Raw genomic sequence first — 27,953 nt, 5'->3', positions numbered from 1 at the left:
AGCAGCAGCGGCCGCCATGGCCAAGCCCAGCGCGGAGCTCACCCGCGAGCTGCAAGGTACGAGGCTGCGGTGGTCTCCGGGACGCCCCGTCCCGGAGCATCCCAGACCCAGTGCGTTCCTCCCCGCGGTGCCTCCCCCTCTCCCCGCGCCCCATGCGTTCCGACTCCAAGGCAGCCCCCTGCCCCTGCATCCTAGCTCGGGGCATCGCTGTCCCCGGAGCATCCTCCACTGCCCGCCTCGCCTCACCCTGTCAGGACCTTCCAGTCCCAGAGCCGCCCGTCCCGATCTTCGGTGACAGGTGCAGTCCCCTGGCGCTCCCTGGGGCTGACGCTCACTGATCCTAGCCCATCCCTCGGTGAGGTGTCCAGTCTCTCCTCCGGAGAGTCCCCGCTTCCCCGCCGGGCGGGGCCCGGCCCGGCCCGCCCCGCCGGGCCAAGGGAGCTGCCCCTGGTCCTGACCGCCTCTTGGCTCAGTACCCTCCCTCCTCCCGGCCCCGCCCCGGAACTGGCCCTGGGAGCCCCTCTGGCAGCCCGGCAGCTCCCAGGCCAGTGGGGCAAAGAAGGGAGTCAGGGAAGAGGGCCCGGACTGGAGCTAAAACCAAGAGCAGGGTCTCTGCAGCTCGCCTCCCGGAGGCCCCGTCTTAGCCTGCCCCCTCTCCCTACTCATACCCACACCTCAAGGTCTCTCCTGTTCGCACGGTTCTCAGACTCAGCCCACACCAAGGCCCGACCCCCCCAGCACTACCATAACCCTCTCTCGCCCCCTGCCCCAGGCCGGGGAGTGCAGGCTAGCCCACGCAGAAACCAGGACGCTCAAGGATACTCAGAGGCATGGTGCACCGTGGCAGTTTCCCATACCTACACACACACACACACACACACACACACACAATCATCAGATGTGTGTGTACACACATCTTTAAAGAAACTGCACCCCCACCACACACACACACACACACACACATACACACACTGGGATATCTGGATGGTTTTGCTAGGAAATGGGTATTGAGCTCTCGTAAACACTTAACTCCTCACCACCACCACCACCCCACCCCCCACCCCCGCAGCAGAGCTGTCTTTCACAACTACAAACACAGCACACTCATTCACCTATCCACCCCTGCCAAGGCCACGCTCGGGCTCCCTGGTGTCCTCAGAAGGCAGGAACACATGCATAGTAAAAGGCAGATGCTCACACCCAGACCACCCAGAATATAGTCAAAGGGACACCCCCACGCCCCCACATACTGACTCACTATGTATGTGTCAATGGCTGCTGGAGTGCATGGGTTGGAAAAATCCTTCACACCCTCAGAAGTGTAAGACACACCCTCCCACAGACAGTGTCACTCAGCAACTGTCCCCTGACTCAGGAACATCAGGAGCCAGAGTTTTCTCCACACCCCCCCTCCTCTCTGATAGGAAGAGAAAAGCCACCCAAGAAGGAAAGCTCTCTCTCCCTGTTTATTTCTCCTCTCATCTGACCCCACTCCTGGAGAGCCCTGGGGAGGTGGGGGTGGCCAGGGGGTAAGGGGAGCTCTGAGCAGGCCCCCCACCCACCCACAGACAGCATCAGGAGGTGCCTAAGCCAAGGGGCTGTGCTCCAACAACATCGGGTGAAGCTGGAGACAAAGCCCAAGAAGTTTGAGGATCGAGTTCTGGTGAGGGCCCTGGGCTTGGGCTGGGGGGGTTGGGGGCAGGCAGAGGGGGTATAATCAGGGGCAGCTGGGCTGCTGAGAACAAGGAGACTGGGAGGCAGGGGAGACTGGGGATGGTGGCGACGCAGAGGAGATGAAGTCTGGGGAAAGGGGCAGGCTGGACTGGGTGGATGTCCAGGAACCTGGGGTGGGGCATGAAAGAGAGGGAGGACCCGAGAGCAGGGGGCCACTGCTGACAGGGGTTGCACACAGGCTGAGGGGACTGAGGGGGGACAGGAGGCCTAGGCCCCAGGAGCCACCGTTTGCTGCTGATGTTCTTTTCCTCTCTCCGAAGGCCCTGACCTCCTGGCGCCTCCATCTTTTCCCCCTTAAAGTCCCAGCCAAGGTGAGTCGGGCTGAGGAGCAGGGGTGCACCTGGCACGCTCCCTCCAGAATCAGGCAGCCAGGCCCTAAGCTCAAGATGAGCATCCCCGTGCCCCCCCCCCCCGCCCACAGGTGGAGAGCTCCTTCAATGTCCTAGAAATCCGCGCCTTCAACACACTCAGTCAGAACCAGGTGAGTGGCATGACTTGGGCCCTGCTCTTGGGCTAGCAGGAGGAAGGAGTTGATATCTGAGGCCGTGGTGCTCCCTTTCCTCCAGATCCTAGTGGAGACTGAGCGTGGCGTGGTGAGCATGCGGCTGCCATCGGCTGAGAGCGTAGACCAGGTGACTCGACATGTGAGCTCTGCCCTCTCCAAGGTCTGCCCTGGCCCCGGGTGAGTGGCAAAGGCGGAGTCTCTCAAAGGGTTAGACAACAAGGATACTTCTCCCTCCTTCCCTCCTTCCCCTGGCCCTGGGCTCCTGGAACACTGAGGGGAAGAGCCCTCATGTCCCCACTCCTGCTTCTTCCCTGGGACCCAGAAGCTATAGCAGGGAAAAAACTGAGAGCCTCTTCCCACCCCTCTCTGGGATGGATTTGCTCATTTTCCAGATGTCTAATCCGGCGTGGAAATGCTGACACCCCAGAAGGGCCCCGAGACACATCCCCCAACTCCGAGACTTCCACATCTACCACTCACAGTGTCTGCGGTGAGCAGGGGCAGACTTGATGCGAGTGGAACCTCAACCACCCTGCCCTTGTCCAAAGTCCTCTGCACCTGGGGCTTTGCCTGCCATGAGGACTCCATAGCTCCCAGACCTCAGAGGTTCACGGTGTAGCAGGAACCCGGGACACTGGCCACATAAAATGACCTTGACCTTTCCTTGAACCCCAAGCCTATTCCCCTCGCCCTTACTCCTCATGGAGTCAGCTTGTGTCCTGCCCCATAGGTGGCTTCTCCGAGACCTATGCTGCTCTGTGTGACTACAATGGGCTGCACTGCCGTGAGGAGGTGCAATGGGTACGTTGGGCAGGGACCCAGCAGGTGGGCAGGTGGGACCCGGAGGGAGGGAGCAGGGGAGGAGGGGGGGAGCAGGTGTGAGCCAGTTCCACCTCTCCAAGGATGTGGACACCATCTATCATGCCGAGGATAACCGCGAGTTCAATCTTTTGGATTTCAGCCACTTGGAAAGCCGGTAAGCAGACGGAGCAAAGACTTTGTCCCCACCCCCTTCCAGCCTCAGCCCCGACCCTGGCCCTTCCAGGCTCCCTCTTCTAGTCCTACCTGCAGCCCAGCTCTATCTCCCCAACTCCACTCCCCCTTGCCTTCTACCTGGCTAGACTTTCCCAGGCCAACCACCCCATCCCTAGATTCTTCTGCTCACCACTTTCCTGCCCTTTCAATCTGCCCACAGAGACTTGGCCCTAATGGTGGCAGCCCTGGCCTACAACCAGTGGTTCACCAAACTCTACTGCAAGGATCTGCGGCTGGTAGGGACTAGGAGGGGTGGGAGGAGGGGCCAGAGAGTAGCGCCCTCTCTGGCTCCTGATCAGAAAAACCCCCTCTGTCCTTAGGGCTCTGAAGTGCTAGAACAGGTGCTACATACCCTGAGCAAGTCGGGGAGCCTCGAAGAGCTGGTGCTGGACAACGCCGGGCTTAAGACGTGAGGCCATCCTCCTCCCTGGGCAGTGGTGCCCCATTGATGTAGTCTTAGGGTGCCAGAACCTCAGAGCATGATACGGGCCTCCACGCTATCTCCTCCAGCCCCTCACTTTATAGAAAAGGAGATTTAGGCCCAAAAAGGGCACAAAGCAAGTTTATGGTCAAGCTGGGACTCAGAGCTAAGCCTCCTAGCCCCCCAGCTCCACGGCCTCTCCCAGTATGCTCCCTGCCCCATCCCCTTCTTCTATCAACTACCCAGCAGGGTGGGCTGCTCTAGTCTCAAGGACCCAAAGCTCGGCTTTGTCTTGACACAACTTCCCAGGTCCTTCAGAGTGATGACAAGCTCCCAGGCAGGCCCCAAGCTGGTCCCCACCTGTGGGGAACTCTGACCTCTGCAGCCCCATGCAGGCAGGCCAGTGGAGGAAGAGGGGAAGCCCAGGGGCTGGGACAAACAAATCCTTCCTCCCCTTCCCTGAAGGGACTTTGTCCAGAAGCTGGCCGGGGTGTTTGGGGAGAACGGGAGCTGTGTGCTGCATGCCCTCACTCTGTCCCACAACCCCATCGAGGACAAGGGTGAGCCCCAGCCCTGAATCCTATACCCCCACCACAATACAGACCCCTGTCCTCGCCCAGAGCCCAACCCAGGGCTGAACAGGGGCTCTCCGGCCTGATGCCAGCCCTTGCCCCAATACTGCTGTCCTTGACCCCAGGCCTGTACCCACTTCAAGCCCCCACCCTGACTCTGCACACACACCCCCCCCGCGCACCCACCGCTAGCCCCTCACTGGGCCCATGTCTCTCTCCGCTCCCCAGGCTTCCTCAGTCTGAGTCAGCAGCTCCTCTGCTTCCCCACTGGCCTCACCAAACTGTGCCTGGCCAAGACTGCCATTTCCCCTCGAGGTACTTGCACCGGGGCCCCTGACCTCTGACCTCTGACCCTCCTCTAGCACCCTCTGGAGCCTTGAGTCCTGGAGTGTACCAACACACTCATACAGCATCCCAGGGATCCGAGGGAGGGAAAGGAGCCACATCGTAGCGTGGGGAAGAGTTGTGTCGAAGGGGAAGAGGTGGGTATGGGGGCCAACCCAGCTCAGTGCCCGCTGCGCTCAGGGCTCCAGGCACTGGGCCAGACCTTCGGGGCCAACCCGGCCTTTGCAAGCTCCCTTCGATACCTGGACCTGAGCAAGAACCCTGGGCTGCTCGCCACAGACGAGGCCAATGTGAGTCCACAGAAGAGAGCTCAAGCCCCGCAGAAGCATGCTCGGGCTTCAGGACCTGGGAGTCTCTGCCCTGTAGCTTGGGGGCAGAGGGGCTCTATCACCCCTTCCCTGGCAGCCCCTCTGTCCTTGTTCCCAGGCGCTCTACAGTTTCCTGGCCCAGCCCAATGCTCTGGTGCACCTGGACCTGGCAGGGACCGACTGCGCCATTGACTTGGTGAGGGGTCGGTGACAGGAGAGCCAGCCTGAGGTGATTTAGGGAGGCCAGGGTGGGTCCCTGCCTCACCGCCCCTGCCTTGAGTGGACAGAGCTGGTGGGATGACTCCAAGTTCAGCTGAATTCTAAAGCAACGCCCACAGCTCACACCTGTGGGGTATGCCATCCCGGCCACTGCCCAGGGTTGTGCTGGCTGTGCCTAAAAGCCAGCCCTCCCTCCATTCCCCAGCCATGCACCTGGCATAGGGCTGAGCCCAACAGGAGGAAAGGATTCTCCCTCTCACTTGAACCAGGCACCTTAGGAGACCCTGGTGGCCCTGGCTTTACACAGTCACCACCTCTGAACGTCTCCCCCACTCCTGGGAGTCAGGCAGGAAGTAGACCCTCTCCACAGAGGGGGAAGCTGAGGCATCAAGAGGCAAACTGGGCATTCAGAGAGGGGCTCACACAGACTGGCTGCCGAGGGTGATGAGCCAGGACCTTGATGGGGCAGGAGGGACGGGTCCTTGCCAGCCCCTCCCAACGCCCCTCTCAGCCCCTGTGAGACCCACCATGTCTCTCCCCACAGCTTCTGGGAGCCCTGCTCCACGGCTGCTGCTCCCACCTAACCTACCTCAACCTGGCGCGCAACAGCTGCTCCCACAGGTTGGAGCACAAGGGGAGCAGGGAGGGATGGGACGAGCCATGGGCATCCCCTTCCCTTGCTGACCCCAGGAGTCTCCGCAGGAAGGGCCGCGAGGCCCCACCGGCCTTCAAGCAGTTCTTCAGCAGCGCCTACACACTGAGCCACGTCAACCTGTCGGCCACGAGGCTGCCCCTGGAGGCCTTCAGGTCGGGTGTGTGCAGGGTTGGGGGCGTCCAAGAGGGAAGCATGAGAGAAGAGGGTGAGGGGTAGAGGTGGGCCTGCTGACCTTCCTCCCACAGGGCGCTGCTCCAGGGCCTCTCCCTCAACAGTCACCTCAGTGATCTGCACCTGGACCTCAGCAGCTGTGAGGTGAGCCCTCCTTCCCCCAAGGCCACTGCCAGTCCCCCACTCATAGCCCCACTGTTCATTTCTCCAACCTTCATCAGACCCTGGCTCCATCTTGCCTCTGTGCTGCACCTCTGTGCCCTCGGACCTGACCACACCTCCAGCTTCCCTTCTTAATCTGTAGTCTGTGTCCCTCTTCAGAGGTCATTTTCAGCCTCCAGTCTCCCCCGCCCTCCCGAAAGCTTTGGGGTGGGAGATACCAGACCTTTCCACCAGAGGGCAGGAGCGAGCTATCTCCAGAGCCACAGCCTGGAGATATTTGTGACTAAAGGGAGGGGAGAGAGCCCTAGGGAAGGATCTGGTGTGGAGAAGGGGCCTCCTGATTTGACACCTGAGACCTGGCATGGCCTTCAGTCCTGGTGTGACTACTCTAATCTCTAAGCATTAAAGGTGCCCTCTCTCCCTACCCCTGCTTTTCCCCACCCCACCCCCACCGTGTCCCTGCAGCTCCGCTCAGCAGGAGCCCAGGCTTTGCAGGAGCAGCTGGGGGCTGTCACCTGTGTGGGCAGCCTGGATCTGTCAGACAATGGTGAGTAGGGGCACTTCCCTTCTTGGGGACCAGTGGGGTCAGGGGCTGGAGCATGGGGGAGAACCCCTGAGGATACTTCAGTGAGCCTCGGGCCTCAAGGCCAGACCTCTCCCATCTGTTGGCCAGGGTTCGACTCGGACCTCCTGACGCTGGTGCCCGCACTTGGAAAGAACAAGTCCCTCAAGCACCTGTTCCTGGGCAAGAACTTCAATGTCAAGGCCAAGTGAGGGCCCCCCTCCCCATACCCACAGACCTCACTACATCATCCACGTACCCTTTTGGCTCACTGTATTACCTCCGGCCCCTCCCTGCTCAAGTCACCTCCTGCTCCTCCAGTAGTGTGACCCCAGCCCCTCCCCTCCTGCTCTGAGCCCTGACTCCCCACAGGACCCTGGAGGAGATCCTCCACAAGCTGGTACAACTGATCCAAGAAGAGGACTGTGTGAGTGTCTGGGCCTGGGGAGGGACCCACGGTGGCAGGGGCTGCAGGGACCGGGCCCAATCCTGCTTTTGCCCACATAGTCCCTGCAGTCGCTGTCAGTGGCGGACTCAAGGCTGAAGCTGCGCACCAGCATCCTCATCAATGCGCTGGGCAGCAACACCTGCCTGGCCAAGGTGGACCTGAGCGGCAATGGCATGGAGGACATCGGAGCCAAGATGCTGTCCAAGGCCCTGCAGATCAATTCCTCCCTCAGGTGCGGTGCACAGCCGGCCTCACCTGGAGCCCCAGTCCCCACCCCCTACGCCCCCTCCCTGCTTGCCTCATTGCAGGCCCCCTAACCTGGAGCTCCGTCCACAACCCCCCCCACACACACATACACACACATGCCCTCCCTGCTTGCCCCGTTGCTTTGTACCCTGGCTTCCGAGCACCCTCAGGCCCAGAACCATCTTGGAGTCAGCCCCATCACCCAGGAAAGGAGGGAGGACTCCGGAGCAGGCTGTGTGAGGGAGGGGTCACCAGCTGCCGTGCACTGTCTCCCTTAGAACCATCCTATGGGATCGGAACAACACATCTGCCCTGGGCTTTCTGGACATTGCAAGGGCCCTGGAGAGGTGAGCGGACCAGGGCTCTGACCTGACCCCAGCCCCAGCCTCCCTGGGCCTGGACCAGGACTGCTACACCAGCCCCTATCCCAGCTTGCTCAACCTGTTTGCACAGAAATGTTAAGAAAGGCCAAGGGTGAGGGAAATGGTCAGCAAGGGGGCCCTGGGGAGCAAGGGCCCCTCCTCACCTTTTCCTCACCAAAGCTGTGCCACTGTGCCTCACAGCAACCACACGCTCCGCTTCATGTCCTTCCCCGTGAGCGACATCTCCCAAGCCTACCGCAGCGCCCCCGAGCGCACCGAGGATGTCTGGCAGAAGGTAGAGGCCTCAGCTGGGGGGGAGTGGGGGGGCAGAACAGCAGGGGGCAGGGGCCAGCCCACATCCCAGGCCCTGACCCCTCCCACCCTGGCTTCTCCAGATCCAGTGGTGCTTGGTGAGGAACAACCACTCCCAGACATGCCCCCAGGAGCAGGCCTTCCGGCTGCAGCAGGGCCTGGTGACCAGCAGCGCCGAGCAAGTAAACGTTTCCCTCTGGGACACACGGGGCATGCGTGGGGCACGCGGGGCTCAGGTGCGACGTGATGGAGCATGCACACGCACAGGGGGCGGGGCATGAAGGAGGCGTTCTGTGGTGGCCGTTCACTGGACTGGGCGGTGGGAGAGCAGAAGACAGGATGTTTGGGGCTTGGCCTCGAACTGGCGAGAACATGTGGGGGGCCCCAGACAAGGAGTGTGCAGGACTGCGGGAACTCCCCTGGACATTCCAGGGCCTCCCAAGAAGAAGAGAGAACAGGCCATCCAGAGACACCACCACCACCCCGTCAGTGCCAGCCTCAGGAGCACTGCCCCCAGGGGACCCAGAAATGGGGTGCCTCGGGTCCCACCTGGGAAGATGAGGGTGCAAGGGTCCCCCTGACACTTCTACTGGCTCTGCTCCAGATGCTGCAGCGGCTGTGCAGCCGAGTGCAGGAGGAGGTTCGGGCCCTGAGGCTGTGCCCCCTGGAGCCTGTGCAGGATGAGCTGCTTTATGCTCGGGACCTCATCAAGGACGCCAAAAATTCACGGGCGGTGAGAGCCCTCCGCAGCCGCCGCTCCCCCCCACCCCCCCGCCACCCCCGCAGACCGAGAGCCCAGGAAGGCCAGCCACACTACCCCAGGAATATCCGGGCCCTGACCCATGCATCTGCCCTCCCAACCCAGGGCCCCCGGGGACGTGGTCGGGCCCAGTTCTGAGTCTCTGCTGGTAACCCCTTCCTTCCTCAGCTGTTCCCCAGCCTCTACGAGCTGGGCCACGTGCTGGCCAACGATGGGCCTGTGCGGCAGAGGTTGGAGTCGGTTGCCAGCGAGGTGTCCAAGGCTGTGGACAAGGAGCTGCAGGCAAGTCCTGAGGGAGGAAGCCCACTGCCGTCCAAGGCTCAAAGCCGAGGGCTGAGGTCAGCACAGGGAAATTACTGGGGACAAGAAGGAAATGCAGAGCTGAGGCCGCCCGCCCTCCCAGGGTGTCAGGCATTGCTAGAAAACAGGGCTTGGGTTTTTTTTTTCTGCTAGCTTCCCCTTGGCCCCCAACTCTGACCTCTCCCCTCTGGACTCTGATCCGAGGACTGACTTTCCCCTGTCCATACGGTAGGGTGGAAGGGACACTGACCAAAATGTTGGGAAGCCTGAGTGTCCCAGGTTCTGCCTGGCAACCGGCCCTGGAACGTTGGTGGGCCCCTCAGTCTCACTAGACGGGGCTGGAATAAACTAGAGTCTCTTCCAGTGTGGCGCCAGCCCTGACCCTGGGCCCCCCTGGGGCTCTGGCCCCCCTTCCCCCCACACCAGGTGATCCTGGAGTCGATGGTCAGCCTAACACAGGAGTTATGTCCCGTGGCCATGCGAGTGGCTGAGGGGCACAACAAGATGCTGAGCAATGTGGCTGAGCGCGTCACGGTGCCCCGGAACTTCATCCGAGGGGCGCTGCTGGAGCAGGCAGGACAAGACATTCAGAACAAGCTGGAGTGAGAGGCGGAGGGGGTTGGCGCAGGGATGGGGGCTGGGTTTGGCCCAGAGCACTTAGGGACTTGGGGCCCAGCTATCAGCAATGAATAATGAATGGCATAATCTCCATTACAAGGGATAAATCTTTAACTAACTGCAACCTTGCTATTTAGGGTCTGACTGGTCTTTGCCCTAGAAATGGAAGTGCTGAGACTGGCTTTAGGAGCCTGGCAGTGCACACACAGATGTAAACACACACACATAGTCACGCGCACACCAAGAATCGCCTCCCAGAAACAGAGCATGGCCTCCTGGGAAGCATGGACAAAACTGATGAGTAGGGGTGCATGGACTACACTCTGCCCCCCCAGTTCTTGCTGCTCCCCCGCCAGAGCTCTCATTCTGGGTGCCACCACTCACCAAAGCAAAGGAAAATGATCACACATATCCGTAAAATGGCCAAGGTCAAGAAGAGCCGGTTTCTGGGCTTACAGCAGAGACCAGCAGGGTTCACTCAGCACCCCAATTTACCCAGCTCTGTTCTACTGGAACTCCAGGAGCCTGGCCTGGAGCCCCCTTGCTCCTCCTTCTCCTCAGTTCCTCTTGGCTCACTCTCCCGATCCACACACACTTATGCTGGGGGTCAGTGGGTGGGATGGGGCATGCCTTTATGGAGACATAAGGGAGACTAAGGTGCCTCTGTGGATGGCCAGGCCAGCTGCCCAGTCCCTTAGGCATCTGGGGAAGGGCAGGGCCGAGGCTTGGGGGCCAGGGAGGCGGGGGGCTGAGCAGTCCCATCTGTGCCCACAGTGAAGTGAAGCTCTCAGTCGTCACCTACTTGACCAACTCCATAGTGGACGAGATCCTGCAGGAGCTGTACCACTCCCATAAGAGCCTGGTAAGGCTTCTGAACCCCAGCCAGGCTCAGGCACACCCCCTACCCCACATCATCCCATCTCTCCCAAGCAACAATCTCCCAAAGCCCTGGATAGTGGGTGGTTCCCCGGGGAACCCGTTCACATTTGTCCTTCCCCAGGCCCGGCACCTGGCCCAGCTAAAGACACTGTCAGATCCTCCGTTGGGGCCAGGCCAAGGGCAGGATCTGTCCTCCCGGGGCCGAGGCCGGAACCATGACCATGAGGAGACCACAGATGATGAACTCGGGACCAACATTGTGAGTGCTCCCCCTGCTCCCCACTTTAAACTAGGAACCTCCAAAACACTGTCCCCTTCCATGTCTCTGGACTGCACTGTCCCCTGTCCCTGGGCCTGGTCTCATCCCCCACCCCAATGCAGCCTCGCCTCTTCCCTCATCCCAATGCCTCAGCCATGCAAGGGTAGGGAGGCAGGAGGGGGCTCTAAAGAGACGGGTTTGTGAGGGATAGGAGGCTTCTGGTGAGGCTCCAGGGACTTGCAGCTCAGCCCGACCCTTCATCTCCCATTTCTGCAGGACACCATGGCCATCAGAAAGCAGAAACGCTGCCGCAAGATCCGGCCAGTGTCCGCCTTCATTAGTGAGTCCCCGGCCTCAATTCTGATACCCGCCAGCTTCCCTCACCCTCCCCAGGCCCTGGTCCCTTTCCTTTTAATTCTGTCTCTCCTGCCTGCTTTCTCCCTGTGCCTCCTGCTGGCCCCTCTAACACTGCTGTGCCCACAGGTGGGAGCCCTCAGGACATGGAAAGCCAGCTGGGGAGCCTGGGGATCCCCCCCGGCTGGTTCTCAGGGCTCGGGAGCAGCCAGCCCACCGGCAGTGGCTCCTGGGAGGGTCTATCCGAGCTTCCCACTCACGGCTACAAATTAAGGCATCAAACACAAGGCAGGCCCCGGCCCCCCCGGACCACCCCTCCCGGACCTGGTCGGCCCAGTGTGAGTCCCTAAGTCCTCACAAGGGGACCAACTTCACTTAGCAATGCCACAGCCCAGAGGTTCTAGCTTTAGGACCCCAATGCCAGAGACATCAGCCTTGGGGGATCAGGCAGGGGGCCTGGGCAGGCCACCGAAAAGAGGATGGGATTTTCCAGTTTTCCCAGGTAGGAAATCTCTGTCTGCCAGACAGTGGCTGTTCCCATTTGGGTGAGGGATAGAGCCAAGAGCCACCAAGCTTAGGAAATGCCCAGGGGGACTGAAGTCTCAATTTCCACGGGGCCAAAAAGAGGCAAGGCCAAGTCCAAAGGGGAAGGCTTCGAGTGGATGGGGCAGTGGGGAGGACTTCCTGATCCAGACGAGATACCCTCCAGGACGTTCCTCCCAGCAGGTGCCAGTGACCGGGACGCGTCAGGAGAATGGGATGGCCACACGCCTGGATGAGGGGCTGGAGGACTTTTTCAGCCGAAGGGTCATGGATGAAAGCTCCAGGTGTGGCACCTAGACACAGTCCCCTTTTCTGCAGGCCTCGAGGCCCTGAAGGACTCCTGTGTCCTCGCAGCAATCATGGAGGCCTGTCCAGTGGCAGGGTCCCCAAGCCGGCCTCTCTGGAATGTTTCCCCACATTCTCATCCTTCCCCACCCAGCCCTTAACTCCCATGTTCTCTGGCTCTCCTCAGGACAGCTAGAAAGGTTGGGGTCAGGGTGAACCACGCTGGGATGGTGGGGATGGTGAACCATGCGATGGTGGGGACAGGGGTGGGTGGATGGGGTGGCAGCAGACCCTGGCATGGGATGACAGTTAGTGGAAAGAGGCCTGGAGGGTGTATTCTCTGTCACAGTCCTGCAGACTCCCCAGCATCTGTCCAGAGGAAACTGAGTCACCTGGAGAAGCTGAGAGAAGGATGGGGGGGTGGGGGTGCCTGGGAGGACGGAGCTGCTGAGGAGATGGGGGGGGAAGGAGGCTGCTGGAGGATTGTGACAGGAAGGTGAGGACGCCACCTCCCCTGAGAAGGAAATGGAAAGGTCTACGGGGCAGCAGGAGGGGCTGGGTGAGAGCGGAGAGTGGGAGGCTTATTAGACCCAGGACTACACTAAGAGCCTGAGCGACCTCCACATCTGGCGTTTGCATCTGCCCACGGCTTTCTCACTAACACACCCCGACCCTGCCCAGCTACCCCCGGACTCTGCGGACCCTGCGGCCAGGCCTCTCGGAGCCGCCGCTGCCCCCACTCCAGAAGAAGAGGCGCAGAGGCCTGTTTCACTTTCGCCGGCCCCGGAGCTTCAAGGGGGACCGGGGGCCAGGGTCCCCCACCACTGGGCTCCTCCTCCCTCCACCCCCGCCCCCACCCCCAACTCAGGAGAGCCCCCCCAGCCCAGATCCTCCCAGCCTCGGCAATAACTCCTCCCCCTGTTGGAGCCCAGAGGAGGAGAGCGGCCCCCTCCCCGGATTTGGGGGGAGCCGGGGGCCTTCCTTCCACAGGAAGATGGTAAGTGAGGTAAGGTGTTGCACCGTCCCCGGTTGCTGCTCTGTACATAGCCCACCCACTTGCCCTACCCTGGGCAGTTAATGGGACAATGCTAGGACTCGGGGGTTCTGGGGAACTTTGGTCATCCCAATGGCCCCCACTTCTTGAGCAGTCTAGGCCTGGTGACCCAGTGCATGCTGGGAGAGCTGCATGCAAAGGAGGGAAAGGAAGGACTCCTCAGAGGAGGGCTGGAGGGTCAGAGGAGAGTCAGAGGGTTGGGGCAGGGCAGCCCCAGGGCTGGGGTGGGGGGGGCAGGGGCCCTCCCCTACTCCCTTGCTGCCCACAGAGCCCCTTCTCCATCAGGAGCTGCTTGTAAACCCGAGGCCTTGTTCCAGGGCACTGAGGGGGCGGAGCCAGGGGAGGGGGGCCTGGCCCCTGGGACAACGGCACAGCAGCCAAGGGTCCATGGTGTTGCCCTTCCTGGGTTGGGAAGAGCCAAGGGTTGGAGCTTCGACGGGAAACGAGAGGTGAGGGGAGCCCAGGCACCCAACCGTTGTTACGGGTCCCTGTCTGCCTTCCCTTGCCAGCCCCGTCCCTGCTGGGCCAGGGGAGTGATTCTGTGGTGTTAGAAGGTGTTAGCTGCAGGTCTGCTCATTCCACACGCTTGCCGGCCACGAAAACCTGGGCTGGTCACCTAGCCGCCGGGAGCCTCTACCTCCTTGCCAAGCAGGCAGTCGTAAAAATACTTACCTCTAGACCTCCCTCTCTGAAACTTTGGTGACTTGATTACCACCTTTATGACTGATTTTTACTTTCTCCATATACCACCTGTATTTTTATATTTACATAGTCTTCTTTCAATCAACTCACCTTTTTAACTTACTCTGGTCCTAAGCATGATCATTTTTTCAAATCGTGGGCTTATTGTACTAGTCATGTTTTTTTCCTACCACATAGAAAATAAACACGGAACTATTAAAATAACAGTACGCTCCTTCGTGTAAACCATTTCTTACACCCCTCAGGGGATAGGGGTGCCACTGTGGGGGGGAGGGGAAAGGGTCCAAGAGTCTAGGGACCAATGCCAGGAGAACGGCGTGGGATGCCAGAGCAGAAGCCCCTTGTTAACTGCAGCCCCCGTGCGGAGGACATTTTTCTTGTGACCTGACTCAGATGTCATTTCAGGGCACAGGCCCAGACCTGGAGGGCAGCGTCCAGGCTTGGCAGAAACGGCGCTCTTCAGACGACGCAGGTGAGAATGGTCACCCTCACTTCCTCTCCTTGACCCCTCTCTCAGGGGCCCCTCCTGATGTGCCTTTCCCCTTCCCCCTTTCCCATCCCCTCCCCGCACTCCAGGGCCCGGAGCCTGGAAGCCCCCACCACCACCGCAAAGCAGCAAGCCAAGCTTCAGCGCCATGCGCCGAGCCGAGGCCACGTGGCACATAGGTATGGATCGCCTGTTCCCGGGCAGCTGCACTGAAAGCCCAGGGTGTGTCCAAAGGACCAGAAGCCACAGCCCCCGTGTTGGGGAAATTTACAACCAAGGTGGGGCAGTGAGGAAGTCACCAGGGTAGAGGTTTGTGGATATTTACAAAGCTACATCCAAAAGAAACAAGCCAATCCAAAGCAAGGTCCCACAGAACAAAAGTGGCTTTGCCAGCCAGGGTTAGGAGATAGGAACAACACTTTGTGGATGGTTCCAGGGAATTCTGGCCACCACCAGCAGAGCGGCACCCCTATTAAGAAGGCCTCTCTCTCTGCACCTCACCTGGGTAAGACGGTAGGCAAGTACCAGCCGTGCCAGACCCACCTCAGACATTACGGTCTCCTCCAAGAGCAGCTGGCCAAGCCATCCTCAGTCCACTCAGAAAGGTGCCACAAGGAAGGGGTGAGAGCCATGCCTTGGAGGTCAGAAGCCGTGGGTGTCAGTCCCCGCTCAGCCGCCACCAGTGTTGCCCTTAAGCAAGTCATTTGCCTTCTGGCTTCAGGACTCTGAAGGGGTAAATAAATTGTAGTATGATGCTTGCTTTCTGCTGGAGTACCTTTCACTTAAGGAGCCTCTAAAGGAAAGCCGGTCAGCTTGGCATCAACTTAATTGCCCGCAGGCCTCGAATATGACCCTACAACATCATTGACATGGACAAACCTCCCGACAGAGGTAGACACTTGCTCCCTTTCCCCACTGCCATCCCAAGGCTGGGGCACAAGGGCGTGGCGCAGAGGCTGTGCTCCCGGCCCGTCCTCCAAGGCCGTCCCAGCACCGAGGCCATCTCTGCCAATTATCCCATCCCACACACAGACCCGTTAAAACACCTAAAGCGAGGCTCCATCCCTCATTTAGGAAACCACAAGAGTCAGGTGCTCCACTGTGCACACACCTACCACCAGCACCCTCCAGGCCCCCTTTTACTCACACCTCACAGATACACACACAGACAACACCTTCGGTGTTGGCACACCCTCAGGCCCAGATTGCATAAAGCCACAGAGGCGCCTGGGGGCGGGGGGGGAGGGTGCCAGGGCATCTCTCCCCAAGGCTCTCACCATCTAAATCAGACTGGCAGACAGAGTCCTGGGAATGCCAGGTTGCAGCCTTGGCAGGGCCCCGGGGCACTGCAGGCCTGGCTGGGCAGCCATGCCTGCGGGCCCAGCAGTCCCTGGGCCCTGGCTCTGCCCAGCGGAAACAGGCTCAGGCCCTGCTCTTCAAGAGGAACAGCCAGGCCAGAGCGCCCCCTCCCCCCGAAAGCTGATGGGCTCAGGACAATCCTGGAGACCAAGGCCTGTGGAAACACGAGAGCAGGGGCCGTGCAGGGCAGAGACACGGGAGCAAATGCACTTACTTGGAGGGGAAAAGTCCTGGCCTCCCGAATGCCTTTTCCTGCAGCTTCTCCTCTCTTCCCATCCCCCAGCTGAGGAGAGTGCCCCCAACCACAGCCGCCAGAGCCCCAGCCCCGCCTCTCAGGACGGGGAGGAGGACAAGGAGGGGGCCCTATTCCCAGAGAGGACCGTCCCCGCTAGGAATGCCAAGGTGAGGGCCGGCAAGGAGGTCGGGAGAGGCCCTGCGACGAGGTGAAAAGACTAACTGACCCAGCATTTTTCTTCTTCTGCCAGCTGCAGGACCCCCCTTTAGCTCCACGGCCCCCCAAGCCTGTGGCTGTGCCCAGGGGCCGCCGCCCCCCCCAGGAGCCAGGGAGCAGGGAGGAGGCTGAGGCTGGGGGTGCAGCCGCAGGAATGAACAAAGCCCGGCTGAGGATGGGCTCACAGCAGGACCAGGAGGAGCCTGAGGTCCAAGGTCTGCCCCCTGGCTGGAGGCGGGGGGGGGGGGGGGGGGGGTGGGGGGGGGGGGGGGAGGGGGTCAGGTGCCTCTGGGACCTTGCTGCCCATATCAGGACCCCCTCCCGGGCTTGGAACGAGTCACAGCCTGGATAAGTGCCCGGCGGCCGATGAGCCCTACTCATGTGCCAGGCCTGCCTTGACCGTCATTTCAGGGCCCCCAGATCCAGGCCGCCGGACTGCCCCCCTGAAGCCCAAGAGGACACGGCGGGCACAGTCCTGCGACAAGCTCGAGCCTGACAGAAGACAGCCCCCTGACCCCACAGGTGCCAGTGGGGTGGGCGAAAGGGCGGTCCCCCTCTGCCTGACACGGCATACCCCACACCAAGAGGCTGGCTCTCCCTGCCCAGGAAACAGGACTCCCCGGATTTGTCCCCAGCAGGAACCAGTGAGCCAGGAACAGACTGACAGCCACTGCAGCACCCTGCCCAGCCCTCCTCTCAACATGTGCCTCACAAGGACTCAGACCCCCACCCCCCCCCACACCTCCAGGCCCTCTGCCAGCCCATCCCACAGGGGCAGGATGGCAGGATGAGGTGTGAGGACAGCAGGTGGAGGACAGGGAGGGAGGGAGCGACCTGGAGAGAGGGAGGCAGAGCTTGGGGCAGGGCCGTCTCCTCTCCTGGAAGGGCGGATCTGTCCCTCTATCCCCAGGGACTCTCTCCCTCCTTGTATAGAATAAAAAAACAAAATCACTGCCTGCCTCATCTCTGCTGTCTCCCCCATTCACTGCCGCCACCCCCCACCATCTGCTCCCCTTTAATGCTCAGTGCTTGGCCACAGTGGGGAAAGTAAGGAATCCCCCACAGGGATGGGGATGGGACTCTGACAGGAGAGAGATGGACCTGAGAGGTGCTAAATAGGAGGGTACTGAAAAGTGTCCCCTAAGTGGGGGGCAGGGGGTCATGTGCGGAATCTGGGCCGAGCTGGCTGGAACAGAGACCAAAATGACCGAAATCAGTACCAGTGTGTGTCCAGCTCTGGGGAGTGCAGTGGGATCCGAAGACTCCGGTGTACCAGGAGGGGACGGGGGCGGGGGGGCAGTGTGCTGTGTGGTGTGTGTGCAAGCTTACACACAGGCAGGCTCACGAAGGGTGGAATTAAACGGTGTTGTGTTGTCTTAGGGGTACCATTAATAGTCAGAAACCTCAAGAGTAGGGTGGCCTGAAGGTGAATAGAAGTGTCACCTTTGAGAGATGATCAAATTAATTGCTTCCCATTGGTGTACCAACACATCCCACCTCGGCATTCGAGGCTCCGTTCAGGCGCCTCTTCCTCTGTGAAGCCCTTCCTGATGACTTCCCCTAACTCATCCATATTGAACCCTCCGTCTCTGTGACCCGTTGCTTCCTGAACTAGTCCGTAATTTTGCACCTGTCACCCTTCATCGCATTTGTGTGTTAGCTTATCATCTCTCTGTCTGTGGGTCTGTCTATTCTCTAGACCTCTCAATCACCTGAGCAGCCCCAGCCCCCGGCTCCCAGGGGATGTTCAACAAATGGCTGCTAGCTTAATATGCAAGTAGCTTAGAGGATGGAGGGTAAAGATGTTCCAGTGAATCCTCTCGTGGACTCATCCCAGGTCACCATGGACCCAAATGTCTTCACGTGTGGCATGCAGCAACCCAGGCAATCGCTCACTTTCCCCAGTCTCACGAGGGAAGGACTAACATCTTGTTACCTCAAGATCTGTGTGTGACATGGCCCCTCCCACAAGGATGTGACCACACGCGTTGAATCTCGGGGGGGGGGTGTGGGGTGAGTTGCGGGCACTGGGAAGATGCCTCTGGAATCAGCCCCCTTCAGCTCATCTCCCTCCTGGCAGCCCCTGCTTCGGGATGGGGGACGATGTAAGCAATTGCATCCGTTTCTTTGTGTGTCCCTGTTGAAAAGCAGCTAGGGAACCGGACCTCATTCTCCAAGCTATGAGATGTCGCGTGGTACGGGATGGTTTCGAAGGAGCACGTGAAGATCTCCATTCTGTTGTGTTTGGGTTGGTGTGAATGGGTGTGTGTGTGACAAGTATAGCCCCGTGTTCCTTTATGTGTTACTGCGAATATCCTCGACAAGCGTGATGTGGAGAGTGCTATGAGACTGGGTGTGTTTCCTTATGTGTATCTGTGGGGCTGTAACTGTCGTGGTGTCACAGTGAGTTTATGTGCTGGCGCCTGTGTGTGTCAGGATACGTGTGAGCCCATGAGTCGTGGGTGCATGTGTCTCCATCATCTCCCCGCGTGAATCTGTGTGTGTGTGTGTGTGTGCGTGCGTGCACGCACGCACTGCCACAATGTGTGCAGGGCTGTGGGTGTGGTGTGAAGGGGAAGATGTGTGTCACTGTGTCTGTGGGGGTCCTGCCTCTGAGCCGCCCCCAGCCCGCCCTCCTCCCCCGGTTCTGTGGCTCCCTCCCAGGCAATGGCCCTGCCCCTCCCCTCTTCTCCCTCCCAACCGGTCTGTGCGGGGGGAGCTGGTGCTGCGGCCCCCCCACCCCTCCCCATCCAGGCCCCATAAATAGCAGCAGAGCCGGAGCCGGAGCTGGCGCCAGCGGCTGGAGCAGCAAGGGAGTCAGGGCCAGGGCCAGAGAGCCGGAGAGAGGAGCCCCCGACTAGAGCCCAGGTGAGCCTCCCCTTCCTCCCTAGCTCAGCCCCAGCCTGGCCCAGCCTGGCCCCGTCCCCATAACAACGTCTCCCCCGGCCCCCAGAGAGGTCTCCAGTCCTGCCGGATCCCCTCACCACCCCATGCCCCTGCCCATCTCAGGGACCCTGCGAGAACTGGGAGACTTGTGGCTGGAAGGCAGAGACCCCCACCCACCCACCCAGACCCTCCCTCACACATCCAGAAAGATACGCGCTATGGGGAGGGGGGTACCCAGCCAGAGAAGGGTCCCAGTTCTGAGGGAGGTACGGGAACTGGCACACCCTCCTGGATACAGACACACGGCTAGGGGACAGACACACAGGGCGGGGGCATTCAGACACACCAACGCACACTCGCTTGGGGGAAGCACGACACGGGAGCAGACAGCCTCACCCAGCGATGTGGACAGACACAGATAGATGGACTGACCGGCCGTGAACTCGGGCCAGCATACCCCTGCCTGCTGCTGCCCGAGGCTTGGTACCACTGCTGGGGGAGGGTGGTATGCGTGCATCCCACGGGCAGCATGGAGGGGGCTGTGGCTCCCCAAAAATCCTGTCGCTAAGAGACAGTGCCAGTGCTGCCAAGAAGTGTGAGAACAGGGGAGGTGGGGAGGGAAGTGAGAGTTGTCATAGTGGGAGCCCCTGCCAGGAACCTGGAGGGGCTCTCAGCAGGGACAGGGCTCTGTCTCTACCGGCCCAAGCCCAGCACCCTTCCCTTGCCATAAGCCACCCAGAAGGTGAGTGGGGGGAGGCGGAGAGGGACAGCCCCGCCGGGCATCTTACGACCTGCCTCCTCCTGCCCACTGCAGACTCCGTTCCTGAGGCTCGTTCCCTTCAGGCTTCCAGGGGCTCCTCCACCCATTTCCCCACCCCCTTGCCCCAGTTCAGCTCCCTCGTGCCAGGACTGAGTGCAGTGCTGGCTCAGACATCAGTCGGGAAATAGCAGAAGGTGCTGAGGTAGCAGAAAGCCTGAATCAATCAATGGCCTAGGAGCCAAGACTGCCAGGAACCCCACACACACCCCAAGCTCTCTCCAGCCCCATCCACGCATAGTAGGCCAGCAGGGGAGACAGAGGCCCAGGGCTGTGCAAGGGTGGGAGGCTCAGGTCCTCCGCTCTCCCTGTTCACAGCTCCAGGGAAGCCAAGCTGAGGGCAAGCATGGGGGTGAGTAGGGGGGAAGCAGGAGATCCGTGAGCTCCTAGGGCCTCGGGAAGCAGGACAAGGTGGGAGTGGGGCCCAGGTTCCCAGAAGACAGACCCCTCCCCTAGCAGATGTTCCCTTTCCAGTGTCCAGGCCATCTGCTCTGTCCCCACAGTGACATGTCGGACCCTGAGATGGGATGGGTGCCTGAGCCCCCAGCCATGACACTGGGGGCCTCGCGGGTGGAGCTGCGGGTGTCCTGCCATGGCCTCTTGGACAGAGACACACTCACCAAGCCCCACCCCTGCGTGCTGCTCAAGCTCTACTCTGATGAGCAGTGGGTGGAGGTGAGAATGGGCTCGGGTCTTATCTTAACTAACCTCCTGGCCTGGGAAGGAGGGGGGCTGGGAAGGGACAAGGAAAGCCTCATAGGGGAATGTGAGGACCCTGAGGGGCCTCTTCTAGGCTGTGGGGGTAACCCTGGAGATAGGTGTGCCGTCATTACAAACACAAACCATTTTACAGCTTCCAAAGTCCGCAGAGTCCCAGAGGGTCCTGAGATGGGCCCAGAGGAAGTGGCACAGCTCCCAAAGGCCTTATGGGAGCCCCAAAGGACTGATGATGGTTCAGGGGGCTGGCAGCACCCTGAGTTCAGGGTCGAACCTAGCAAGGGAAGGGCTAGTCACTGGGGATGGGGGAGCCCGAGGAAAGCTAGCATGAACAGGGTGGTCCCGGGCAGGGTAAAGAAGCCTGGGTTCCCAGAGGGCCCTCGCCCCTCCTGCCGCAGGTGGAGCGCACGGAGGTGCTACGCTCCTGTTCCAGCCCGGTCTTCTCCCGGGTGCTGGCCCTTGAGTACTTTTTTGAGGAGAAGCAGCCCCTGCAGTTCCACGTGTTTGACGCTGAGGACGGAGCCACCGGCCCCAGCAATGACACCTTCCTTGGTTCAACAGAATGCACCTTGGGCCAGGTTTGCATTCCCATCCACCCCCCGCCCCCAGTCAGCTTCTGCCTCTGAAAGCCAAAATAACAGAGAATCAGCTCTGGAGCGAGTTCAGTCTGGGCTTTGGACCCCATCTCCCCCATTCCCTGCTGTGCAGCCTTGGGCAAGATACTTAACCTCTCTGAGTCTTAGTTTCCTCATCTAAACGGTGCCTACTCTTAATGCTGCTGTGGAAATTAAGTCCAACCCTAGCCCAAGTACAGCCCCTGTGAGCACTCGAAGGACACTTATTACCCCATCCCTTGTTACCTGGCCAAGGCAGGTGGGGGGTGTCACATCTGGGGCTCCCTCCACTTCCATCTCCAGATCGTGTCACAAACCAAGGTCACTAAGCCATTGCTGCTGAAGAATGGGAAGACTGCGGGCAAGTCCACCATCACGGTAGGCAGGGTCACCTGTACCCCCCGCCTTGGGTGGGGCATTCAATGCCCCCTGCATGGACATCCATGGTGACATTATGTCCAGGACTGGTCCCCACCTAAGGGAAAGGGCAAAAGGTGGCCCTTTGGGAGGTAGGGAGAAATCCTGCCACTTGTATCCCCATTGCAGATTGTGGCCGAGGAGGTATCTGGCACCAATGACTATGTGCAGCTCACCTTCAGAGCCCACAAGCTGGATAACAAGGTTGGAGCCCCAGAGTCTAGCCCCTGCCCCCGTCTTCCTTATTAGAGCACCTAGGACCCCACTCAAGACCAGCTGGTGCTGCTCCCTTCTCAGTGTTAGCCGCCTCCCTCTGCCGACCTCACCAGGCTCATGGGTCCTTTCCTCTGCATCCGCAGGATCTGTTCAGCAAGTCTGACCCTTTCATGGAGATCTATAAAACCGATGGGGACCAGAGTGACCAGCTCGTCTGGAGGACTGAGGTTGGTGACTGGGGCCATGGGGAGGGAGGAAGGAAGAGCAGAGTAAGGGGATGTGCCTAGGAGGTGACCAGCTCTCTGGTGCCTCTCCAAGGTGGTGAAGAACAACCTGAACCCCAGCTGGGAGCCATTCCGCCTGTCCCTGCACTCGCTCTGCAGCTGTGACGGCCACCGGCCTCTCAAGGTGAAGCCCCCCCGCCAAGAGAGGACAGCCGACCCGAGCAGCCGGCCTCTGTCTGAGACACTGCCCTGTGTCAAGACCCTTCCATCTCCCTCATGTGATAAGCCCTTCCCACAGTGGGGTAAAGACCCAGGCCCAGCTCAACGTTCCCACTTTGTGTACCTTTTATCAAGGCCAAAGTCCCTGCCAGATGGAGCCAAAGAATAAAGATCAGCAGGTAGCCTCTTTGGGCAGGCTGAGGACACCTGCTGGGGTCCCCGGGACTGGTAGCCCCCACCTCCCTCAATCCCTCCCCTGCCCCCAGCAACCACAGCAAAGCAACCCTGACCCTCTCCCCTCCCCTCCTTGCCTTCTCAGTTCCTGGTGTATGACTATGACTCGAGCGGGAAGCATGACTTCATCGGCGAGTTCACCAGCACCTTCCAGGAGATGCAGGAAGGAACAGCAAACCCTGGGCAGGAGGTGCCACCAAGATCCCTGGGAGAATTCTGAGAGGGCCGAAGAGCCCAGTATATGTGATGGGGGAGAGGGTGGAAAGTACCCGGGTTCAGTCTAAGGACGGAGCCCTGGGGGTCTTGGTCTGGGAGGCTCTGCTGGAAGGGAGTCAAGGGGTCACGATGGAACTGTGACTCTGGGCTTGTGGGGTGTGTGGGGGGGGTCTAGATGCAGTGGGACTGTATCAACCCCAAGTACCGGGATAAGAAGAAGAACTACAAGAGCTCGGGGACCGTAGTGCTGGCCCAGTGCACGGTAAATCCCAGTGCCTACCTCACGTCGGACCCTCAGATTCAACCCTGTCCTTGTTTCAAAGACCAGTTTCTCCTCTTCTGAGAATTGAGAACGCTTGCCCTATCCCACCGGGAACTTCAACCTCAAAAATTGCCCTCCACTTCCCCCACAGAAGCCCCACCCAGCTCTCTCCTCAAAGGACCATCGTGCTACTTTACCTCTTCCCCTCCTGCTAGGTGGAGAAGGTGCACACCTTCCTGGATTATATCATGGGCGGCTGCCAGATCAGCTTCACGGTAAAGGCCCAGGGGTATAGGGGACACGGGCAAGAGGAAGGGGCTAAACACACAGTGAACAGAAGGAGCCCCAACCCCCCCTGCCCCTCCTGGGGGCCTCTCGGGACCCTTAGCATCGTCATCTTGTACCCCTCACCCCACTCCATGATGGGGCTACCTGTGGGCATGACTGGATATACCTTAGTCCTCCCTACAGACCCTAGCTCGGGCTAGCCTCTCTGTGAGCTCTCATGGATGCAGTGTGACCCTTTCCCCACCTCCACCAGGTGGCCATCGACTTCACCGCCTCCAATGGGGACCCAAGGAGCAGCCAGTCCCTACATTGCCTCAGCCCCCGCCAGCCCAACCACTACCTTCAGGCCCTGCGCGCAGTGGGAGGCATCTGCCAGGACTATGACAGGTGGGAGGAGGGTAGGCTGGGGAGGAGGGAGACGGAGAAGGAGGCCTTGCCCGATGGGCCCCACAGCCTTTTCTTCTCCTCAGTGATAAGCGGTTTCCAGCGTTTGGCTTTGGCGCTCGAATCCCCCCCAACTTTGAGGTAGGCTGGGTTTGAGAGGAAGGGAGGATCTGGTGGGAGAGTAGGAGGAAAGACATCTTGCTGCTCTCACCTTACCCTCACAGGTGTCCCATGACTTTGCTATCAACTTTGACCCGGAAAACCCTGAATGTGAAGGTAAGAGGGGAGATTTTCCCAGCCCCGCCCCCCCAAACAGCTTGCACAGCCTGTGCACCCCATGCAGGGGCACAGACTCCACCCTCCTGAGCACAGCCCCTGCCCAACCCACCACTCAGCTCCTGTCTTACCTGGGACTCTGGGCCCCTGGCCCAGCATCTGCCCAGCCTCCTCTCCCAGAGCCTGGACCATCCAACTTGCCCACTTAGTCAGGAATTTAGGGGGCCAGGCAGAACTGAGACAGGGAAGGACCTCCTTGCTTTAAGGGTGTCAAAAAGGGCTCCCTGCTAATCTCTGCTGGCCTCACCTCCTCACCTACAGAGATCTCAGGGGTCATTGCCTCCTACCGCCGGTGCCTACCCCAGATCCAGCTCTATGGCCCCACCAACGTGGCCCCCATCATCAACCGCGTGGCCGGGCCAGCTCAGCGCGAGCAGAGCACTGGCCAAGCCACGGTGAGGAGAGGAAGCAGGCAACCAGGCGCTGCCCCACGGGGTGTCCTCCCGGGGCGGGGGGCGGGGGGGGGGCCGGGCCAGGGCCTGGGCTTGGGGCGGGTGCCAACGCCCTTGCACACAGAGCCTACCCTTCCTCCCCGCTGCCTGCCCTCAGAAGTACTCTGTGCTGCTGGTGCTCACGGACGGCGTGGTGAGCGACATGGCCGAGACCCGCGCAGCCATCGTGCGCGCCTCCCGCCTGCCCATGTCCATCATCATCGTGGGTGTGGGCAATGCCGACTTCTCTGACATGCGGCTGCTGGATGGCGACGACGGTCCCTTGCGCTGCCCTCGAGGGGTGCCTGCGGCCCGCGACATCGTCCAGTTCGTGCCCTTTCGGGACTTCAAGGATGTGAGTGCCCGGCGCCCCCTCCCGGCCGAAGGACTCCTCAGCTCCTCAGGCCCTCAAATCTGACCCGTCTCTCCCACACCGGGTTGGTGGCCTGCGGAGGACGCTGGAGCCCCGCAGGCCACCCCTAAGCCCCGCCCCCTTGCCTGACCCCGCCCCCCACTCTCCGGCCAGCTAACCCGCTAACCCCGTCGCCGCCCCCACGCCCAGGCCGCACCTTCTGCGCTTGCCAAGTGCGTCCTGGCTGAGGTGCCCAGGCAGGTGGTGGAGTACTACGCCAGCCAGGGCATCAGCCCCGGGGCTCCCAGGCCCTGCACACCGGCCACGACCCCCAGCCCTAGCCCGTGACTGCCTCCCACCGGACCAGCCCTCCCTCAGCCTCTCAGTGAGTCCCGGGGGCCCAAAGGAGTGGACAGGGGCGCAAGGTGGGGCTTGGTGGAGCGCATCTGGGCTCGGTGTGGTGTGGAGGAAGGTGCTGATGACTATCCCACCCTGTCCCAGGTGCCTGTCCTGACCCTTGTGACTCGAGTGACCAGTGCCTCTCCCTCTTGGACCAGCTGTGGCCCCTAGGTCCTGGAAGTGCGTGGTGAGCCCTGCTCTTTCTCTCCAGGCCCCATACCCCTCAGCCTTGTGATTTTCTTCAGTGATCCTGACTTTCTGGTCGTTAATAAAGGGAACCACTCCTAGCACCTCAGCCTCTATCTATCATGCCTCAGATGTCCATGGACAGTCCATAACGCCCACCCATCCACACACACCATTAAGAAATGAGGACCAGCACCTTTCAGATCTGACCCAGAGCTCCCACGCAGCCTGGTATCTCAGCGGTTTCACCCCAACTGTGTGCCAGTGGGATCTGAGGAGCCCCTACCCTCACCTCCCAACCCCAGGGGGCCCAGCACCATGGAGGTTAATTACCAGAGATGCGGGGTGGTAATGAGGGGCTGTCAAAGGGGCAGGTTGATGCCCTCTTGCAGCTGTCTCTAGAGAAGCCCAGCTGAGCCCCCTAAGAGCTGCACTCCAGCCCCCACACAGCTGTGGGGCGGGCCAAGCAGGGGTGTTGGGGGGACTGAAGGAGGGCAGCAGGTCTTTGAGTGGATTATGAACACAGAGGGGGCATCTGAGGTCTGCGCAGCCTGGTTTTCCTGGATGTGTGAATGTGCGCATGTGTTCATGCACTGCATATCCCTGCCTCTCCACGAGTGTGGCCTTAATGTTTCAGAAAGTCAGGCTGTGTACCCTTAATAACATTAACAACAGCAGTGAACATTATTTTTCACCATGTGTGAAACTTTGTGCTACGTGCTTTAAATGCATTCACTCTCACTAGGTAGTTAGCATCATTTTCCCCATTTTTCTTCAAATCAAATGAGGCTTCATTTAAATCCACCCATCATCAAAGAACTGGTGAGCCTGGAATTGAGCCCAGACCCATCTGACTGAAGTGCCCACATCCTAAATCACTAGTGTGCAACTTCTGTACGAGCCTCATCTTGAGCCCCAGGTGTATGTATACATGGGCTGATTGTGTGTATGGGGGTAGGTTCCTGGGGATGGCGTCTCTGCCCATGTGTGTGTGCTGTGCAGGGCCTCAGCCAGTTAAGGAAGGAGTGCAAGAGCAGTGCTGGGTCTGGATTGAAGCTCCAGAGAGCAGGTGAGAACACAGGTGATATCCAGAGCCAGGGAAGAAAAGACAGGATCCTGGAGGGACCCTCCCTGCCCCAGCCTCTCCCTCAATGATGAAGGAGATGAAGGAGGAGAGGCCAAATGTGCTGTGAGCCACTCAGCCAGAGCTAGAGAGGGTGGCCAATGGCCAGTGGTGGAGAAGGAGAGGAGAAGAAAAAGAAATCCTGGGGGAGATGGAGGAGATGCCTACGATTGCAGGTTCCTGAGTGGAAGAGGGACAAGCTGGGCTAGAGGAGGGGGAGGAGGGAATAACTGTGATGGGAAGAGACAGCTGGGGAAGGGGTGGATAGAGGGGGCAGAAAGGAAGAGAGACATATGGGAGCCTCTTCCCCACCTTCAACTGCTTCTCCCTATTTATTATGTCCCTTAGAGGACCTACGACAGTGGCTGGTGAGGTAGCTGCTCCTAGCTCAATGCCTCTGCTCTGCCCAGAGCCCCCGCCTACTCTCTCTGTAGGAAGATGAACCAGAGGGCTGGGTAACCATGGCAACTGTGGGACCTCAGGATAGCCATAGGCAAGCCTGGCCCAGTCACTGATGCTTCTGGGCTTCTGTGCAATGGTGGGAGGAGGAGGAGGCTCCATCTGGCCCAATCCCCACCCTTCCACCCCATTTTCATTGGGCCTGCGGAACTGAGACTCACCACACACACACACACACACACACACACACACACACACACACACACACACAAGCCAGGAGCAAGGCTAAAGAATGAACACTTCTTAAATGGCAAGAACATTTAGCCAATAGTATCAAGTTCTGCCTGAACTTCAAGTTTAATTCACAAAATCTGCATTCTTTCAGCATCTTGTCATACTGGGTAAAATCTCACCCCAGCCCTCAGCAAGGCAGGAGGTAGCAAGGGTACCCTATGCAGGTCTGGAGGCCAAGGCAGCCTGGAGGGAGCAGCAGAGGACCAGTACGGGGGCTCATCCGATGCAGAGGCTTCAATCAGGAAGCAGGAGCAGGACAGGTAGTCCCTTCGGTGAGGTCGTCCTGGGGGCTTCTTGGGGAGGCTCTTGGGGCTCCCACACCAAGGAGATGCCAGAACTGGAAAGGTGTCAGAAGTCTCCAACCCAGGATTAGAGGAGGTAACCAAAACCCAGGGAGCAAGTGGTTTTCTCAAGGTGACAGAGGTATCCAGTGGCAGAGCTGGGACTAGCACCCAGGTCCCCAGACTCCTGCCCAGAGTTCTCTCCCAGCCCACACCAACCACTCCCAGAGCTCCTCAGGCCTTTGCTGCTCTGGGCCCTGGAGGCCACCGGGTTGGGTGGGAGGAAAGCCTCTTGGATAGAGTTCCTAGTCTGTCTTGCTGTTGGTAACTGAGATCTTGAAAATGCAGTAGTCCTAAAATGGGGAGTTTCCAAGCCTCGGAACGAAAAGACAGCTTCATTGCTAATTACCGCCTTAATGCACTACAGGTTGAAAACCTTGAATTAAAATCTAAACTGAGGGGGAGTCACACCTCTCCCTCGCCTCCCATTCGCTGTCACCCAGCCATCATCCACGCCTCCCCGCCCTCCCCCCCTCCCCCACAGTGCCCG

At 60.0% G+C, this 27,953-nt stretch overlaps 2 protein-coding genes across 3 annotated transcripts; both read left to right on the top strand.

Annotated features, from left to right (window-relative positions):
- Positions 1–16: 16 nt before the first annotated feature.
- On the top strand, positions 17–16,772 carry CARMIL3 (capping protein regulator and myosin 1 linker 3). Of its 2 annotated transcripts, none has more exons than XM_028114892.1 (40): positions 17–56; positions 1,569–1,663; positions 1,995–2,045; positions 2,156–2,215; positions 2,301–2,416; positions 2,632–2,729; positions 2,970–3,040; positions 3,142–3,215; positions 3,435–3,510; positions 3,595–3,683; positions 4,161–4,255; positions 4,496–4,582; positions 4,793–4,902; positions 5,039–5,116; positions 5,684–5,760; positions 5,842–5,946; positions 6,040–6,109; positions 6,593–6,674; positions 6,801–6,897; positions 7,062–7,116; positions 7,197–7,369; positions 7,662–7,730; positions 7,947–8,040; positions 8,141–8,239; positions 8,662–8,790; positions 8,986–9,099; positions 9,544–9,719; positions 10,510–10,597; positions 10,736–10,873; positions 11,150–11,213; positions 11,357–11,565; positions 11,954–12,054; positions 12,737–13,052; positions 13,427–13,558; positions 14,217–14,283; positions 14,388–14,477; positions 15,941–16,059; positions 16,143–16,323; positions 16,520–16,630; positions 16,747–16,772. In XM_028114892.1, the coding sequence occupies exons 1-40, from the start codon at positions 17–19 to the stop codon at positions 16,770–16,772; spliced, it is 4,122 nt and encodes a 1,373-aa protein (XP_027970693.1). The 2 variants fall into 2 exon arrangements, with proteins under 2 accessions (XP_027970693.1, XP_087881188.1); XM_088025062.1 differs by having other exon boundaries at positions 11,951–12,054; positions 16,744–16,772.
- A 2,092-nt stretch (positions 16,773–18,864) lies between these two features.
- On the top strand, positions 18,865–25,069 carry CPNE6 (copine 6). Its single transcript, XM_088025060.1, has 16 exons — positions 18,865–18,976; positions 20,293–20,486; positions 20,927–21,106; positions 21,446–21,520; positions 21,689–21,763; positions 21,919–22,002; positions 22,094–22,183; positions 22,538–22,642; positions 22,844–22,930; positions 23,146–23,205; positions 23,472–23,605; positions 23,689–23,743; positions 23,827–23,878; positions 24,200–24,333; positions 24,488–24,724; positions 24,932–25,069. The coding sequence occupies exons 2-16, from the start codon at positions 20,319–20,321 to the stop codon at positions 25,067–25,069; spliced, it is 1,674 nt and encodes a 557-aa protein (XP_087881186.1). The 5' UTR covers positions 18,865–18,976; positions 20,293–20,318.
- The last annotated feature ends 2,884 nt before the right edge of the window (positions 25,070–27,953 follow it).

The sequence above is a fragment of the Eumetopias jubatus genome, unplaced genomic scaffold, assembly GCF_037043125.1.
Source record: "Eumetopias jubatus isolate StellerSeaLion01/CBP00866 unplaced genomic scaffold, mEumJub1_p1.0 scaffold_7, whole genome shotgun sequence".
NCBI lineage: Eukaryota > Metazoa > Chordata > Mammalia > Carnivora > Otariidae > Eumetopias > Eumetopias jubatus.
This window is presented reverse-complemented; position numbering and strand designations above follow the sequence as displayed.

What these genes read in the sequence shown, in the direction of transcription:
- CPNE6 (XM_088025060.1), top strand. Translation starts at nt 20,319, where the DNA reads ATGTCGGACCCTGAGATGGGATGGGTGCCTGAGCCCCCAGCCATGACA. An exon ending in CGGGCAAGTCCACCATCACG is followed by an intron (nt 21,521 to 21,688) that starts GTAGGCAGGGTC and finishes TCCCCATTGCAG; the next exon opens with ATTGTGGCCGAGGAGGTATC. An exon ending in GAATCCCCCCCAACTTTGAG is followed by an intron (nt 23,744 to 23,826) that starts GTAGGCTGGGTT and finishes TTACCCTCACAG; the next exon opens with GTGTCCCATGACTTTGCTAT.
- CARMIL3 (XM_088025062.1), top strand. Translation starts at nt 17, where the DNA reads ATGGCCAAGCCCAGCGCGGAGCTCACCCGCGAGCTGCAAG. An exon ending in AGTTTGAGGATCGAGTTCTG is followed by an intron (nt 1,664 to 1,994) that starts GTGAGGGCCCTG and finishes CTCTCTCCGAAG; the next exon opens with GCCCTGACCTCCTGGCGCCT. An exon ending in TGACCAGCAGCGCCGAGCAA is followed by an intron (nt 8,240 to 8,661) that starts GTAAACGTTTCC and finishes GCTCTGCTCCAG; the next exon opens with ATGCTGCAGCGGCTGTGCAG.